We start from the raw sequence: 16,329 nt of genomic DNA on the forward strand, positions 1-16,329 counted from the left end.
GGAGGACAGATCATTTAAGAAAGGTTATGAGGCATGTGGTTCAACCTTTGGCAGTAACTGGCGGAAAAGTCACAAACATTGGCCCCTGTGAAACTTTCTGCCTGCCTCCCCAAACACTGGTTGTCTCCACGCCTCCTTCAGCAACTATCTTCAATGAGGTAAAGTGTTTTCTTACCTATTTGCCAATCCCAGGGAACTTTCAACAGCTCTTTGTGTTCCATGATTGCACTGTAAGAGAAGAGAAGGCAAAATTTGATGGAAGAGAACAGAAGTTAAATTACTTCCACTCATTCAATTCAAATGCTGGACAAAACAACATAAATAACCTTATAACAAAAAATCTCTGCAGGAACCAAATGCAATCAGACATTGCTAATCCACTCTGGCATTATCCCTGTGCCCGTGTATTTGAAAGATCTTCAGGGCAGTAATGAGACGTGTTAGCATACAATTTGTACTGGTTTATTTCCAGCTCTCTATATACCTGCCCAAAGTGCCCATCCCCGTATGTGTTCAATCCTCTTGTACTCTTCTGACTTAATATTCTGAAAGCTTTTGAACTTTAATGATTAATAATGTATCTGTCTGAGTTATTCACCCTTCAGAGCGGCTCTGCAGTGTCAAATAAATAGATTTCACAGGCTGGCTTTGAGGAGAGTACTGTGATTTGTTACACACTGAGAGAGATCAAATAGTCACAGCAATGAAAGTCAGGAAACAAAGCAAAGGATGGGCCATGCTGCAAAAGTCCACTTTCAACATCTTGTAAGTCTTGCATTGTACATTAACATCAAAATCGCAGATCCAGAAAATTCTAAGGTGGCAACAAGTCAGCTCTTCCCAATCCAGGCAAATAGACCCTTGGAGATTAGGTATCTCACAAGCTAGGTCTTCACTGAGCTAACCGCTTTCTCTGATCTGCGATTTGCAGATAACTCCTGCTGTGCAGAACTCTGCATGCTAGTCTGGACAATATTTTAAACAAGTATAAAACATGGAATTATACAGATCGAAAAACGAAGCACCTAGTACAAAAGGTGGTATATGGAAGACCAAATCTAATAGTAAAACTGCAGGAACTCAGTGCCTTCCAAATTAATCTGGTCTAGAGAGTTGCACCCTGGATATTCTCATTTTCTTGCTGCTGATGTGTGGCAAATCTAATACTGTGTACAGAATAATAAGATTATTTTGTCTGCAAAATAACTAAATTATAAGTGTCTTTGCATGCATAAGGCATATGTTTCTTTTATCAGCAATTCCTGAATAATATAATGAAAAAAACCTGCAATGTCTCTTGTTCTGGCAAACAAATTTTGATATAACTTAAATGTAGGAACATTGCTTTCATGCTATTGCCTATCCGATACAAAAGAAGTAGAAAACAATATGCTATGGTCTGTGATTCATTACGATCTGTGAAACAAAGAGGGGTAAGAGCAACTTTGCCAGAAGTTGCCATTTAGTAGTGCCAGATTCACTGAAGAATTGGAACCACAACGATCTTCGAACGGTTGCGGTGACTGGAGGAGGTCCCTGATGACTGAAAAGAGACAAATGCAACATCCAGTTTCAAAAAGAGAAAACACTATAACCTGGCCAGCCTTATGCTAACCTTTGGGAAGATTATGGAGCAAATCTTCCCAGAAGCCATTTGCAGGAAATAAAGAAGAGATGACTGGAAACAGCACAGACTTCTCAAGAGCAAACCATACCTGACCAAACTGACTGCTTTCTATGATGAGATGATTGGCTCAGTAAATAAAGGAGAGGGAATGGATGAGCGGATGAGGTGTAACCTACCTTGACTTTAGCAAAGCTTCCAAAATGATTTCTCGAAAGATCCTTAGAGACTCAGGAGGTATGGACTGGATGGGTGGACTACCCACAATGTAGTCTGAAGAAAAGGGCCAAGAGAAACCTTGTGAAGTTCAAGAAAAGCAAATATGAACTCCTGCACCTTCGGTGGAATAACCCTATGCAATAGTACAGGCTGGAAGCTGACAGGATAGAAAGCTGCTTTTTAGAAATAACCCTTGGAGTCCTAGTGGACATCAACCTGAACATGAGTCAGCAATGTGTCCTTGGAGCAGAGAAGGCGCATCCTGGGCTGTGTTAGAAAGAGTTTGGCCAGCAAGTTGAAGGATGTGATTTGTGAGACAGCAGCTGGAGTTCTGTATCCAATTTTGGGCTGCCCAGAATAAGACAGACATTGACAAACCGGGGGGAGTACAGTGGAGCTCTGTCACAACAGTCAGGCGGCTGGAGCACATGATGTAAGAGGAGATGCTGAAACAGCAGGGTTTTTTTAGTGTAAAGAAGAAAAGGCTAACCCAGGGTGAAGGAGGACGGGACAATAAATTTGCTGTCTTAACTACCTAATGGGTAAGTTACAGAAAAGATAGAGTCAGACTTTTCTTGGAGGTGCACAACAAAAGGATGAATGACAATGGACACAAGTTGCAACGAGGGAAACTCTGATTAGATACAAGGAAAAAAAATATTGGTCAAACACTGGAACAGGTTGCCCAGCAAGACTGGCATTTCAATTCCTGGAGATGGTAAGAAGTTAACTGTACAAGTTCCTGAGCAACCTGACGTAACTTTGATGTTAGCTTTGAGTTGCTTTGAGTAGGGGCTTGAACCAGATGACCTTCAGGGGTCCATTACAAAGTAGGTTATTCTATGATTATGTGATTCCATCAGACGGCGTTATCTCCATTTGCTGGGTAGTTGCTATATCCCCAACTCTTGTCAACTAATGTTTTCTCTTGTTTTGATATACAGCTCCTCCCTGCTTTAATCACATTCAACCCACTAAACTTCTCTTTCCACCATGCCCGGCTAGTTAGCCAACTCCTTCCTTTACTTCACTGTTTGCCCTGACACCTTAGCCCTTCATTTGCTGTCCAACAGGCGTTATCGAGGTTTATTTTACATTAAGCACTCTTGCTAAACTGTTCTAGAAAACAACAGCCTACTTCTTGAAAGTCCACTTGGAGACACAGCCCTGTACTAGAGCTGAAGCATGAACGACGTGAGTCACCCACACTTATGTAGATATTTGTACTTACACATGGAATAAAAGGCAAATACCACAGCTTTTTGCTACTATATTATTTTGAGATCAGTGCATGTCAATAAAGGGGACATTCACTTGTGGGCACTGTTTTGCCTTTCTTACATTCAGCATAGTCCTACGCACTTTTCGTTATTTTCCCTTCTTCAGAATTGTACTGCTCCCTGTAAATCCTATGAACATGAGACTTACACCTCAAGTGGTATTAGCACACATGTTCCCCATCCTCGATCACTTTGTGGATGCCAGCCAAACTTTGACCAGCACTGTGTCCAGCATGCTGGGAAATGGCCCTATTTTTGAGACATTCCTTCCCCAGATTACTTCAGTTTATAGGACCTAAAGGTCCTATATTGCACCAAAGTGGCCAGTAGTGTTTCAAAGAAAGAGTCTGCAATTGTAACACGGAGAGCTGCCTTCTTTTTGAAGCAATTGGTATATTTAGTTAGATTAATCCTCTGTGAACTCTTAACTATGTGATGGCTGCTCTGCATTACAGGTAAAGGTAAGAAAATGCTGAATTGCTTCATGGAACCAAGTAGCAGAAACATTATTGGTCTCTCCTGATATGCAAGCTTTTGCCACCTTGTTAAAAAAGTACATATATGAGCTAAGTGTGGTCGGGGCTCCACAAAGTGCCACAAAAGCACTAGCAGCAAAAAGCTGTGAAGGCCGGTGGAGAAAAACCTGCTGGCAAGAACTTTTGGGCCAAAGGTTGACTATAAAAACCTTAGGGCTTTCAGCATAGAAATGGTTTCTACTGCTTCCTTCCAGTTGTGTTCTCTGTGTACAAAGATGCCTTGTTCCAGCACCAGCTTCTTCTCCCCAGCAAAATAACTCACAGACCCTGAATTGTGACTAACTGCTTGGGTCAAGAGGGGTAATGGCACTATAATTAAATTCAGGAATATGAGACACGTACATGACAGTTTACGCACACAGAGCAAGACAAGGGCACTGCTTTGATGCCCTCAGAATCAGTTAGTACCTACCTACCATGAACACTGTAGGTAACAAAAATGCTTTAGCCAAAGATACTAGGCATGTTTACATGCTCTTGAATTCTGTATTTTTAAGAAAGGAACTGCTTGTGTGGCAGCTGGTTAATAGAAATCATTTTAAGTCATGTGTCCAGACCCCACATAAATATAATAGGCTTTTTGGCTAAAGAAATAGAACTAATTAAGTGGGAGTTGATGGGTCATTGTTTTGATCAGTCTCTGTTCTTAGAAGCTAAGTCAGATGTGCAGGGAAGTAACCTGGTTTTGACTAGTAATCAAAAGTTATTCTGTGTGACAAGCACCAGTGATGGATATGCATAAAATGTGGCAATCTGGTATGGTGACTTTTACTACATTTTCACCAGTCACAGTATTACAACACTGGAAGCTACCTTCCAACTCTTAGCCTTGCAGGTGAGGTGCTCATTAGGTATATCATGTGGATATAGACAGAACTCAGTAGTTCCCGAAATCCATGTGACAATCTCCTGAGTACTAAATATTTTGAAGTGAAAATGCCAGTTTCTTAAAGGCTTTTTCATTATTTTCGCCATATCATAATGTAGTTACACAGAACAAGCCAATCAGTAAAATACCTTCTGACTGGACGTGTTTTCTACCTGTTTAGAAATCTAAGTGTCTTTTTAAAAGTATGAAACAGAACCAGAGATAGTTGTAGATTTTGTTATTCACAGATCAGATCAACATATGAAGTATCCACTTGTCTTCAAGCAACAATGTGGTAAGATGTGTCTTCTACTCCTCCCTCCCCACATGACTATTCAAGGACACCAATCACAGAATCATAGAATCATAGAATGGTTTGGGTTGGAAGGGTCCTTAAAGATCATCTAGTTCCACTCCCCCTGCCGTGGGCAGGGATACATTCCACTAGGTCAGGTTGCTCAAAGCGCCATCCAACCTGGCCCTGAACACTTCCAGGGAGGAGGCATCCACAACTTCTCTGAGCAACCTGTTCCAGTGTCTCACCACTCTTACAGTAAAGAAATTCTTCCTAATATCTAATCTAAATCTACCCCCTTTCAGTTTAAAACCATTACCCCTCATCCTATCACTACGCTCCCTGATAAAGAGTTCCCATCTTTCCTGTAGGCCCCTTGAATTAGAGTACTTAGGTACAAATTTGTGTTATTATTCAAATCCACCGATCTGAAATATGAAAACCAATGTAAATTCCAGAACTGGAGGACACCTGCTCTCCACAGGAAATGGCTACCTTTGAAGAGAGGCTACCTCAGTGGAGGCCACAGCTGCACTTAATTGAATGACCTTGGGGCTCAAACCTGCTCACTTACAGCTGAATTCCACTGAAGAAGGAACCAAAGAGTCCAATCATGCCCAGGAATTCCACTCGACTCAGATTTCGGACGATATACTCCTCACAAACGTTCGAGATGCCGTATAGCGTTGCTCCGCCCAGTACTAAGAGATCCCCTATCAGTTTATTTTCACCTAGGAATAAACAGGGGAAAAATCAGAATGTCTCAAAACAACCATCTTTTGTCTAGAACCATTGCCAGTTCTTCCCTATAGATTTCAATCCTCAGTCACTAAGTAGCCCATATCTGGGTTAATAAGCTGAATGCAAATGTTCTGTAATTTTAACAGTTTTCATTCAAGACCCCAGCAAAATCTAGCAGAGGTGAAGGGAGAGCATTATCCTTGCTGTGGTTAATAGAATCTGAAAGAATCTGAAAAAATTGTAAAAAAATATAGAAACCAAGTGGCACTCTTCAGTGACTAATCCTTTTTATTGTATTATTGTTACTTTTTTTGCAGAATGTGACTCAGCTATATAGAGCAGCTTGCATCCCATCTTGAAATCTAACCAGTCTAAAACATGTCCAGTATTTAGATGTGAAACCAACTGAAAAATTCTGTGTACCTGTGAAATGAGTGAAGAAATCATTACAACCCCAATATTGACCTCATTCTCACATGAAGCTGTTTGACGGGAAAGAGAGGAGGAAGGATGGGGTGTAGACAGGGTGATGATAACAACAGATTTTCAAAAGAGGTTCAATTAGCATAGCAGTACCTAATGCAAGCAATGAACACCAAGATGTATTTTCAGTACCTCCAGGTATATATAATTACTAAAACATTGTATTATCAAAGACTGTTTGAAATCTTTTTAAGTCTTGGAGGCTTTTATTATTGGGGGGCAGGGAAGGCTGCAGGGAAATTTGATCAAGATCAAGTTCCAGCTTGAAAACTGAGGCCCTGGCTTTGCAAACTGATGCACGCGATTCCCTCTGCACATATGGTTTGTTAAATGATTTCTACAGCTTCACAAAGCTGTCAGACATTGCTGCAGAACCGTATTCTGAAAGACTGGATATATGGAATATATGGATATATGGAATTTCCTTTGAAAAGGTTCAGTAGAAATGCTGAAGTACTAGACTGTAATTTTTTTTGAAAGAAACCTTGTTTTCTTTTAAAATACCTCTTGATTTACTTTTTGAGTTCCTGCCTTTTTAAGTTTTATTATTATTGATTTGTAAAATATACACTGCAGTAAATAAAAATGGAAGCCAAACATTCTGATTGATTCAAAATAATCTTGTCAACATTTTTCTTTATGGAGTACTTTTAAGCCTTCAGTTTTCATTCCAAACTACAGTTCTGAAATTTCCAGTGGGAAGACATTTACGAAAATAAGAACGGTCATAAGAGGACAGACCAAGGGTTCTTTTAACCAGTATCCTGTCTCCAATGTTGGCTATAAGTACCAGAAAAGTATAGGTTGTTTAGGGACAAATAGGAACAGGGCAAATGTTTAAAATACTCCCAGTAACACTCTCTTAGTCTCCAACATTTTTCAGCTCAGAGATGTGGCTTCTGTGTATTTAGCAAACATTACTAGATTTCTCTTTCATGTACCCATCCAGTCTCTCACTGAATTTCTGTTTTGCATGTACCCTGACTGACAGCATGTTTATATTTGACCGTTTATCTTTTTAAGATTTGTTACTTATTTTCCTTTTAGCCTTCTTTTGCAATCAGCCATGGAAGATGCCTTTAATTTAAAATAAGCATCAGCACTTTACAAGACCTCTTCATATCCCTGATGCATTTGATGTTCCACAGTGGCTGCAATCATCCCTCACTGAGCTCACTCATTTGGTATTTATTACAGCTACTCACTGACACTTCGGGGAAGTACTGCGAAAAAGCTTTTGACCTTAGAGCTTGGCTGTGCTGAACTGCTGAGACAAAAATGTCATCCTTTTGCATCTGCGAAACAAGGATGGCTCAGAGGCCGAGCGTTTTGATAGAGATGGGACGGCCCCAAGCACCACACTGCGATGACTCTCCCCAAAGCGCACTCATGCTCGGAGAGGGTGAGCTTCAATCTTCAGGGCTTTCCCGGAAGAGGAAGCCAAGATCTGGTGAGAGCACGGGTCTGCCTAGCCCAGGACCCTCCTCTGGCACTGGGCAGCACAGGGTGGCTGAGGAAAGCATGAAGAAATAGGTAAGCACAGGGGGATTTTTATCAGCCAGTTCTCAGCAGATTAGGGATTTTCTGAGATGGAAGTTATACTAGACCATCAAACTTAATAGATCCTGAGGGATTCTTCATTAACTTGTGTAAAGTCCATATAGTTTTGGCCTCTACAACACCCTGTGGCAGAAACTTAGCCGGTTTAAGCATGCACTATCAAAAATTACTTTGTGTTTTTAGCTTTTAAGGCCGATACCTCAAAATTATATTGGGCATCCCATAATTTTCTCATTGTGAGAAATATTTAAGAATCACTCTGTATTGACCCTGTCCATACCACTGAAGACTTCACGTACCTTTACCATATTCTGTCTCTTTCTTGCCTTTTCTGGGAGATGAAAAGGCCCAGTCTGCCTACAATCTCTTCATCCTCAAGCCATTTTATGCCCTCGAACAGCTTTCTCACCTTTCTCCATTGCTTCTACAAGCTTATTTTCTGGTCATTTCTTTTTGAGATGCAGTGACGAGAGTAATACAGGGTACTCAAGAGGCTAGTGCATCAAAACTTTATATACTGGCATAAAAATGTTTTATACTATATTTTTGGTTTCTTTCCTAATAATTTCTAGCATCCTGCTTGTCAAATGTCTTTTCTTCTTTGCTTCCTCAAGAGGCTGACTTTGGAACTTTCCCCCAAGACTGACATATCCTAATAGACCTATTTTCATGGATGTAAAATCCACAGGCATCTACTGGTTTATTGCTAAGGAAATATGTATCAACTGACTAGAGACATTCTAAAGACTTTTAGGTTAACACAGTTGTACTTGACCAATTTAATGGCGTAGGTCATTCTTCTGAAGAAACATAAGGCATAGCTTGGCAAAACACGCTTTGCATTAATCATTGTTAGCATATTTAATGTTCTCTGGAAGCAGAAGTCATACAGTCCAGAGAGGAGTTAATGTTCTGGGGACTAGTTATAGCACTATAGTGTAAGAGGAATCATTTAAATATGAATTATGTTCTGACACGATTGCTTTTCACATTCTCACTAGGCCACTTTGCCACATTTTCACCTCAACACCCAGCATTAAATGGTGTTTCTGTTTGCTTTTGGCTGTAATTACTGATGATCATAATATCTAAAAATCAGTCTCAATGTGTCCCATCTTAGACTAAACATACTCTCATATACTTATTAACAGGACTGAAGTGACTGGCTTTCAGAGACTGTGATAAGCTAAAGCTGTGAAGTGCTTTGAAAAATCTGGATGAAACACTTAGACCTCTGTGTCTTAGACCCCTGTGTATTACAGGAGCACAAGTACCAAGGTACCTCAGGGGTATTAGTTCAGAAAAATGTTATTTTAAGGTACACTTGGCATGTAAGGTGATAGAGCACAAAGTACTTGGTAGTAATTGCTTTTCCCATTGAGAAATGTGCAAAACATTTCAGGATACAATAAAAAGAGGTAAACTACCATATATTTATTGAAAGTTGAGAGCATGCCTGCACATTATACCTAATTCCTGCAGATGGTTTGGAAAACACCTGTTAATCTCTCAGTGATGCATTTTAAATTCATTTTCCCTTACTGTAAGAGTTGGCAGGCTAGATTGCTGGATGCAGTAGGTGCCTACCAGAGCCTTATGGCACTTCTAATACATAAACAGTATGGTCAACAGGGGCACACAGGTGTCAACAGATCTTGTCCCCTAAAATATAGGATAAACACAGAAGTTTACAAAGGACTAATACAACATCATTGCTTTTGGTGTATTCCTTTCTTTTGTTTGCCCAGTCCTAGGAAATATCCTATAAATGGTGTGGAACCCCTGAACAAAGAGTTTCAAGATTTTTTTCATTTTGCTGCCAATATTTCTTTTTATTTGTAGATTTTTAATGTATAGTTTTACCCCTTCAGATAAATGAAACCAGCGGATCTATTTTATTCTGTTAAAGACAACATCATTAATAATATCATTTTGCCACTTAAAAAAACCCGCTGCAGTCTCTCTGTGTAGCAATAAGCATGGACACAGTTTTTCATGTGTAGGTCCGAATTAAAAGGCAATAATGCATGTTAACAGATTTTTCTGGACAATTTTACCTAACAGCTATACCCGTGCTTTAGTAATGAATATGGCAAATAACATCTAATTATTGCAGTTGGATGGCAAAGTGTCAGTGTTCTTCAACGTGTTCCTTGTCCGCTGAGGTCCATTGCTCCACACGCTCCTGCTGATCCACAACGCGCCTGCCCTAGCATATTACTCTCTAGATTACTGGGACACAGGATGTTTCCTCCGGAAGCCAGGGTTGAAATCCCAATCCCTCTGAAATCAGTCATTCCTCATGCAGCTTTGGCTGGCTGATTTCATAGTACAGAGTATATTCTTTCCTTTTTCGCTGGGGCAGGGCTATTTCTGGAGGCGACCAATGAACTAAAAGTATCCTTTTAGGATAAAGGACAGGTATAAAAGGGGGCAGGGAGATATGGTGAGTACTGTCACAAACTCCCTTGTTTTATTTAGTAGCATCCTGGAAAATGTAGTTCTTACAGCACTTGCATTTGTATTCAGAAAGCTGAGTCAAGAATTTTAAATCCCAGTGTATTATGCTCAGCTCACAATTCAGTGCTTTTAATTAAGAATGAAAACTGTGCCTAATTGACAATCTTTGAAAAGAATTTCCAGCCTTCCCACATCATTTGGGTTGGCACTAGAGAAATCAATGTGACAGAGGAAGTTGATCAATGAAATCTGATAGTCTGAAACTCTGCCTAGTCTGCATTAATAGCTACACACACATTATTCATATGATGCCGCATATAAAAAAGAACATTTTACACACAAGAAGGTTCTTTTCAACAGTGAGGCAGGCAAATCCCAAACCTTTACTCTGAAACTGTGTGCATAACCCAGTTGGTACAGTTAATACGTAGGTTCGGTGTCTTTTAGCATCTACCCAGCGACCCCACCTCCATACAAAAAAGGAGCAAGGTTGAGGAGAAGTAAGAGTACATAATGGATGTGAGAGGTGCTTATGATTCAAAGATGCAGCCAATTTGGCAAGGAAGCAACTGAGGTTTGCAGTCAAACAACTAAGCCAAAACAGAAGGAAACGACAAGTATTTAGCTTCTCCCCCTGGCCTGCACAGAGGATGATCTGGGTTGCACACACAAGTCTGTTTGCAGCCGTGCCGACTTCTAAGTGTTGACCCATTTTTGCTCTCTGTTCCTTCTGACAAAGAAGCAACTTTGAATGGTGCAGTGCTTTGGATCCATGAAGGCACAGGGTTTCTTGCCAATTTTCTCTTTTTTTTTTGTCCCAACCTGGCATGTTCTGGTCAATGGCTTCTCTGAGCAGCAATTGGTCATACAACACATCCATCCTTACTCACCTGCTCCTTGCTGTCTCCCAACGAGGACATCTGCTCCTGCCATGCATCCCATGCCCAGAATGCAGACCACAATCCCAATGAAATGTACTGCCTTGTATCGTACCAGTAAGAAGAACCAGGAGAGCAGTATCACCACTGGGATGACAAAACAGTCTAGGAGCTGTCAAGAAAGAGAGGAAAAATCAACAAATCAACCTGCTAACACTTTGCCATAAAATACTAGGATAGATTCCAGCAGGGGGGAGCACTGTAATAGCACTTTCTACCAGACAGAAAGTGTATTCAAGTGGTTATGTCATCCATCAGACAGAGGATAAGACTGTATTCTGTTCATGACTATTCTATGAGTTCAGAAGGGCTGAACAGGGTAACACCCAACAGTACTGCCTTGCTCTTGGATTCAGATGCATATTTCATATCCATGGGAAGGAAACCTGGGCCAAAAGAAAGCCACACCACTCCATCTGGTCCTCACCTCTGGTGATTAACGGACAAAGACTGAGGGCACTCTTCCTACAGTCTAGACATGTGCTTTAATTCAGTCATTTCAGGTCCAATTAGCAGGAATGTTCATAACGCACAAGTTGACCAGATTTATTAAATCTGGCCATATAAATCAAGGGGTTTCTGCAAGCAGAATACTTATGAAAAATCTGCCCCCTGTGGGGACTGTTAACTCCTTGAAAATACAGTCCCATATGCCTCTGAAGGAAAAAAAAATGAAAAACCACCTTGCCTGCAGTGCAAGAAACTCAATCTTCTTGCCAATAGACCCTGGGTAAGAGCTTTCTCAAGGAAGTGTTATGAAACACAATCTTTAATTGTTTTTTTCAGAGACACCCAGCAATAAACCCAGAGAACCCGTGATAAAAAAAGAAATGCACCAAATGTTTGTGAGAGGACAATTTTCAAATTGAAATATATTTTAGAAGCTATCAGTATGTCACCAGGAAACAAAAATCTTGGGTAAGAAAGTTCCAAAGAAACCTGACTTTAATCCCACTTCCTAAAAGGATACAGACAATTAAGAGTTGCGATTCTGTGGACTAACAATGGGATTTAACAAATTGTGCAGGGTACACTACTGTTCAATGCCAATTGATACAGCAGGAACTAGAGCTATATGGTTGCATCTTCTTTCTAATGAAAATGTCTGGAACAACCAAAGGAGGAGGCTGTGTCCGTAGTTCTGGAAAACTACTCCAGATGTTGTTACCTTGATTTTAGATGATGCAATTTGTTTTTTCTTCCCTTTGGGCCTATTACCTGCTACTTGCTCTCTCAGTGTGATTTACCACTAAGCACACTAAGTATTATCAAATAATGATCACATTCCTTTTAACTTCTTTGTCTCTCCATGCGTTATCTGAAGAGAAAAAGATTTTGGGATGATTTCAAGAATTTCAGTGCTTAGAAAACTATTCTTTACATGTGAGATACCTATGTAATAAATATTAAATTTGGGGGATCAGCAAAAATATAAAAGCCAATTTTTGGACTAAGGATAATTTCCCTGAAACTTTGTTTGAAAAACAAGAGTATGCAGTGGAAACCCATCCATTCCAAAGATTCCCCAGACACTGAGTGGCAAAAGCCTTCCAAAGAGGAATGGTTCAGCAGGGGGACCATGCTGCTCTCAGGAGGCTCAAGCAGTCCCAAAAAACTGCAGAACAGACGAGGGAAATTACAAATGGGAAAAGTCCGTGCTAAAAGCGGGTTCTGCACTTAAAATGAGAGCTAATCATCTAAAAGGCATGGCCAGGCCTCTTTACAGTGAAGACTTCCTCCAGCAGTCCTCAAAACACCGTCCTTCACAGACCAAACACAAAAAGGGACAACAGCTGGACAAACTGTAACAAGCTCCTTCACTTGCATAGGGCATCTGCTCTGCCTCTGAAGAGCCTGTAACGTGTACAGTGTATAACGGAGCTAGCGCTCAGTAACCCCTCTTTGTAAAAACACACATATACAGGACACCACATACACAAGAACAACTTCAGAAGTCGCGCTGCCGGGAGCAGCCAGCTCCTGGGGGAGGGAGGGGTGGTGGCACGACTACCAGGTGTACGCATTAAATCCTGGCACGTGGTGTGGGCAACGTGGCACACGGCCTTCTCCTGTCACTGGGAGGAGTGACGGGGCCCACCTAGCCAGCACAGATGGTCACTGCTGCATGGATAACATCCACTGCACATTTCTCATATGCTGTGGATTTCTGCACTTTGTCAACGCAGCCCTAGCAAGTACCAGTAATGGGTGGCACACCTGAGGGAAGCTCACTCTTTAGTGTAACCCATGGGATGTGGACACAGCTCAACACCTCCACTCTCAATCCACAGCCCATGTCATCATGCCTGTAGATGCTGGATGTGTGTTCTTCATTAGCTGTGCTAGCATACAGTGCATCCACCATCTCTGCTGGAGACAGAGGGAAGGTGGTACCAAACAGCAGGGAGGCAGTTACTACTTACATTGCTCATAGCTATCCCCGAAGGTGTGAATGCCTCTATCCCATTCCCTCCCAGTGCAGCATTGAACAGGTGAGCTTAACTCACACAGTTTTCTGACCTCATCACAGTTTTCCAGTACTTACAGTGGGGCTACAAAGAAGATAGAGGCGCCCTCTTCACAACGAGCCACATGGAGAAGACAAGAGGCAACAGGTACAAGTTGCACCAGGAAAGGTTTAATCTCAATATAATAAAGACATTTTTTATAGTCAGAACAATCAATCACTGGAACAACCTCCTCAGGGATGTGGTAGAGTGCCCATCACCAGAGGTTTTCAAGATGCAGCTGGACAGGGTGCTAGATAATCTCATCTAGGCTCACTTTCCCATGAGAGGTTGGACCAAATGATCTTCTGAGGTCACTTCCAAGCTGGGCTGTTCTATGGTTCTGTGATTCTAACTTACTGATAGTTTGCGTCAAAACAAGGTAGAGGAGAAGCTCACATGGGCAGGCACCAGTCTTACCTTGGAGAAAGCAACTGAAATCCATCACCAGTGAGAGCTACCTTTACCTGGCTCAGTGCACTCGGCTTCCCTTCCACGCTGTGCTATGGGAATCACCAGTAGGTTATACCAACTTGATTAACTTTGCACTGGAGGAGAGGAGAAGGGGCAGCCTTACACCTAACTCAGAGCTGGATGTGAGTAAAATAGCACCAATCAGAGATACTGCACAGTCTGCCATCGTCTTCCTCAGGCGATCACTTAAGATTTGAACACCCTCTTCCCCATACATACACATACCACCTCAGAGACGACTGTGCCCGAGACAGAGCAGAAAGCCTTATGCAACGGTTAAGCACAGAGGTGTTTTAAGAGACCACTTATTAAGTAAGACAGTAAGCGTCTGCAAGCATCTTTCCAGTTCTTTTCTGTGCAAAGGTGAGTAAGCGAACCTCAACCATCACCGATCCAACTATTTGATTTTGCAAAATCAGGAGCTCCGGTCACTTATGCAAACAGTGTTTAAGAATAGATTTAAGAATATGAAGATGTCAGCTTTCAGCCACTAACTACTGTCTCTCAAGAGACACAGAGTGACTCAGTGGATATTTTTAACCCCCAACATCTGGAATAGAGCCCTTGCCCACCTTTACACACAGGACATGACCCTGCATGTTCATTGTGGGACAGCAGCTCTGACGAAGGCTGCTTTACTTACTCCAGGCTAAGCACACATAAAGAACATTTTCTTGTGAGTATGATATATATTAGGGTGTTAGTGTGTTTTCAATAGCCAGTTTTAAAAATTGTTTGTACCTGCAGCATGTATACTTCAACATGCAAATTCCCACTAACAGTCTTTTAGAGGAAGCTTTAAAAAATTCCTCTCATTCCATAAATATTTAAACATGCCTATGCTTTCAAGTATGTGAAGATGTGTCTTTTAAGCACTAACATGAAGGGATGCATGAACAGAACCTGTCACAAACAAACAACGCTGACAGCAGCTGGAAAATGCCCCTTTGGGGCTGGTAGCCCAAGGTCTAATCCACAAATTGCTATTCGGAATACTGCAGCATCAATAGATATAAAATGTAGGTAATGTTCATTGACATTATATAGTTCTTGAATTGTGCCTAGTTTATACCTATAATTAAACAACGGGGTAGATAGAAATAAATTAGGTTGCTACAATATCAGCAATAAGATAAGCTAGTGTATATTGCTTAACTGTTTTTCAGGTATTGCTTTACATTTAATTTCTCCAGGACTAAATTCGCTCTGCCTTTCTTTTTTCCTCAGATAAACCTGTCTAGTAGAAGAAAAAATGCACATATATTCTACAGACAAAAGATGTGAGATTGTGGATTACCTGATCTGCAATAGGGCTTTCTTGTTTATTTTTCTCCCCCTCCCCCCCTTTTTTTTGTTTGTTATTAGTTATTTCAGCTATTAAGAAAAAAAAACATTATACCTAATTGTCATGTTCCAGACTATAAAATTTTTGCAATAACAAAGATAAATTATGCTTAGCTTGAATTTCATTTATAGTACATAAAGGTCAGTTGTTTACCAGTATTTCCCTAAGAATCATCTTTGATCTTTGAATCATCTTTTGGACTCAGGAAAAAAAGGAGAGTTTACCGCTTGTGGAAGAAGGGGCAGGCGACTCAAGAAGAGTACAGGGATCTCGTTAGGTCGTGCAGAGAAGAAATGAGAAAGGCAAAAGCCCAGCTAGAACGCAATCTGGCCGCTGTCGTTAAAGACAACAAAAAAAGTTTTTACAAATATATTAATGACAAGAAGAGAGCCAAGGAGAATCTCCATCCCTTACTGGATGCGGGGGGGAACATTGTCACCGAGGATGAGGAAAAGGCTGAGGTACTCAATGCCTTCTTGGCCTCAGTCTTTAACAGGCAGACCAGGTATCCTCAGGGTACTCGGCCCCCCGAGCTGGAAGACAGGGACGGCGAGCAGGATGAACCCCCCGTAATCCAAGAGGAAGCAGTCAATGACCTGCTACGCCACCTGGACACTCACAAGTCTATGGGGCCGGATGGGATCCACCCAAGAGTGCTGAGGGACCTGGCGCAGGAGCTCGCCAAGCTGCTCTCCATCATTTATCAGCAGTCCTGGTTAACAGGGGAGGTCCCGGACGACTGGAGGCTTGCAAATGTGACGCCCATCTACAAGAAGGGCCGGAAGGAGGATCCGGGGAACTACAGGCCTGTCAGCCTGACCTCGGTGCCAGGGAAGATTATGGAGCGGTTCATCTTGAGGGCACTCACAAGGCATGAGCGGGACAACCAGGGGATCAGGCCCAACCAACACGGGTTCATGAGAGGCAGGTCCTGCTTGACCAACCTGATCTCCTTCTATGACCAGGTGACCCGCCTAGTGGATGAGAGAAAGGCTGTGG

The 16,329-nt window shown here is 41.6% G+C and overlaps 1 protein-coding gene across 1 annotated transcript in view; it reads right to left on the reverse strand.

The window, feature by feature from the left end:
- Positions 1–16,329, reverse strand: part of SLC35F1 (solute carrier family 35 member F1) — a 111,701-nt gene that overhangs the window by 29,006 nt on the left and 66,366 nt on the right. The window contains exons 4-6 of the mRNA XM_009289183.2: positions 10,957–11,116; positions 5,397–5,553; positions 176–228 (exon numbers count right to left, since the gene is read on the reverse strand). Coding sequence (XP_009287458.1) covers positions 176–228; positions 5,397–5,553; positions 10,957–11,116 — 370 coding nt within the window. The remainder of the gene's footprint in view (positions 1–175; positions 229–5,396; positions 5,554–10,956; positions 11,117–16,329) is intronic.

The sequence above is a fragment of the Aptenodytes forsteri genome, unplaced genomic scaffold (assembly GCF_000699145.1).
Source record: "Aptenodytes forsteri isolate BGI_AS27 unplaced genomic scaffold, ASM69914v1 Scaffold217, whole genome shotgun sequence".
In the NCBI taxonomy this organism is placed as follows: domain Eukaryota; kingdom Metazoa; phylum Chordata; class Aves; order Sphenisciformes; family Spheniscidae; genus Aptenodytes; species Aptenodytes forsteri.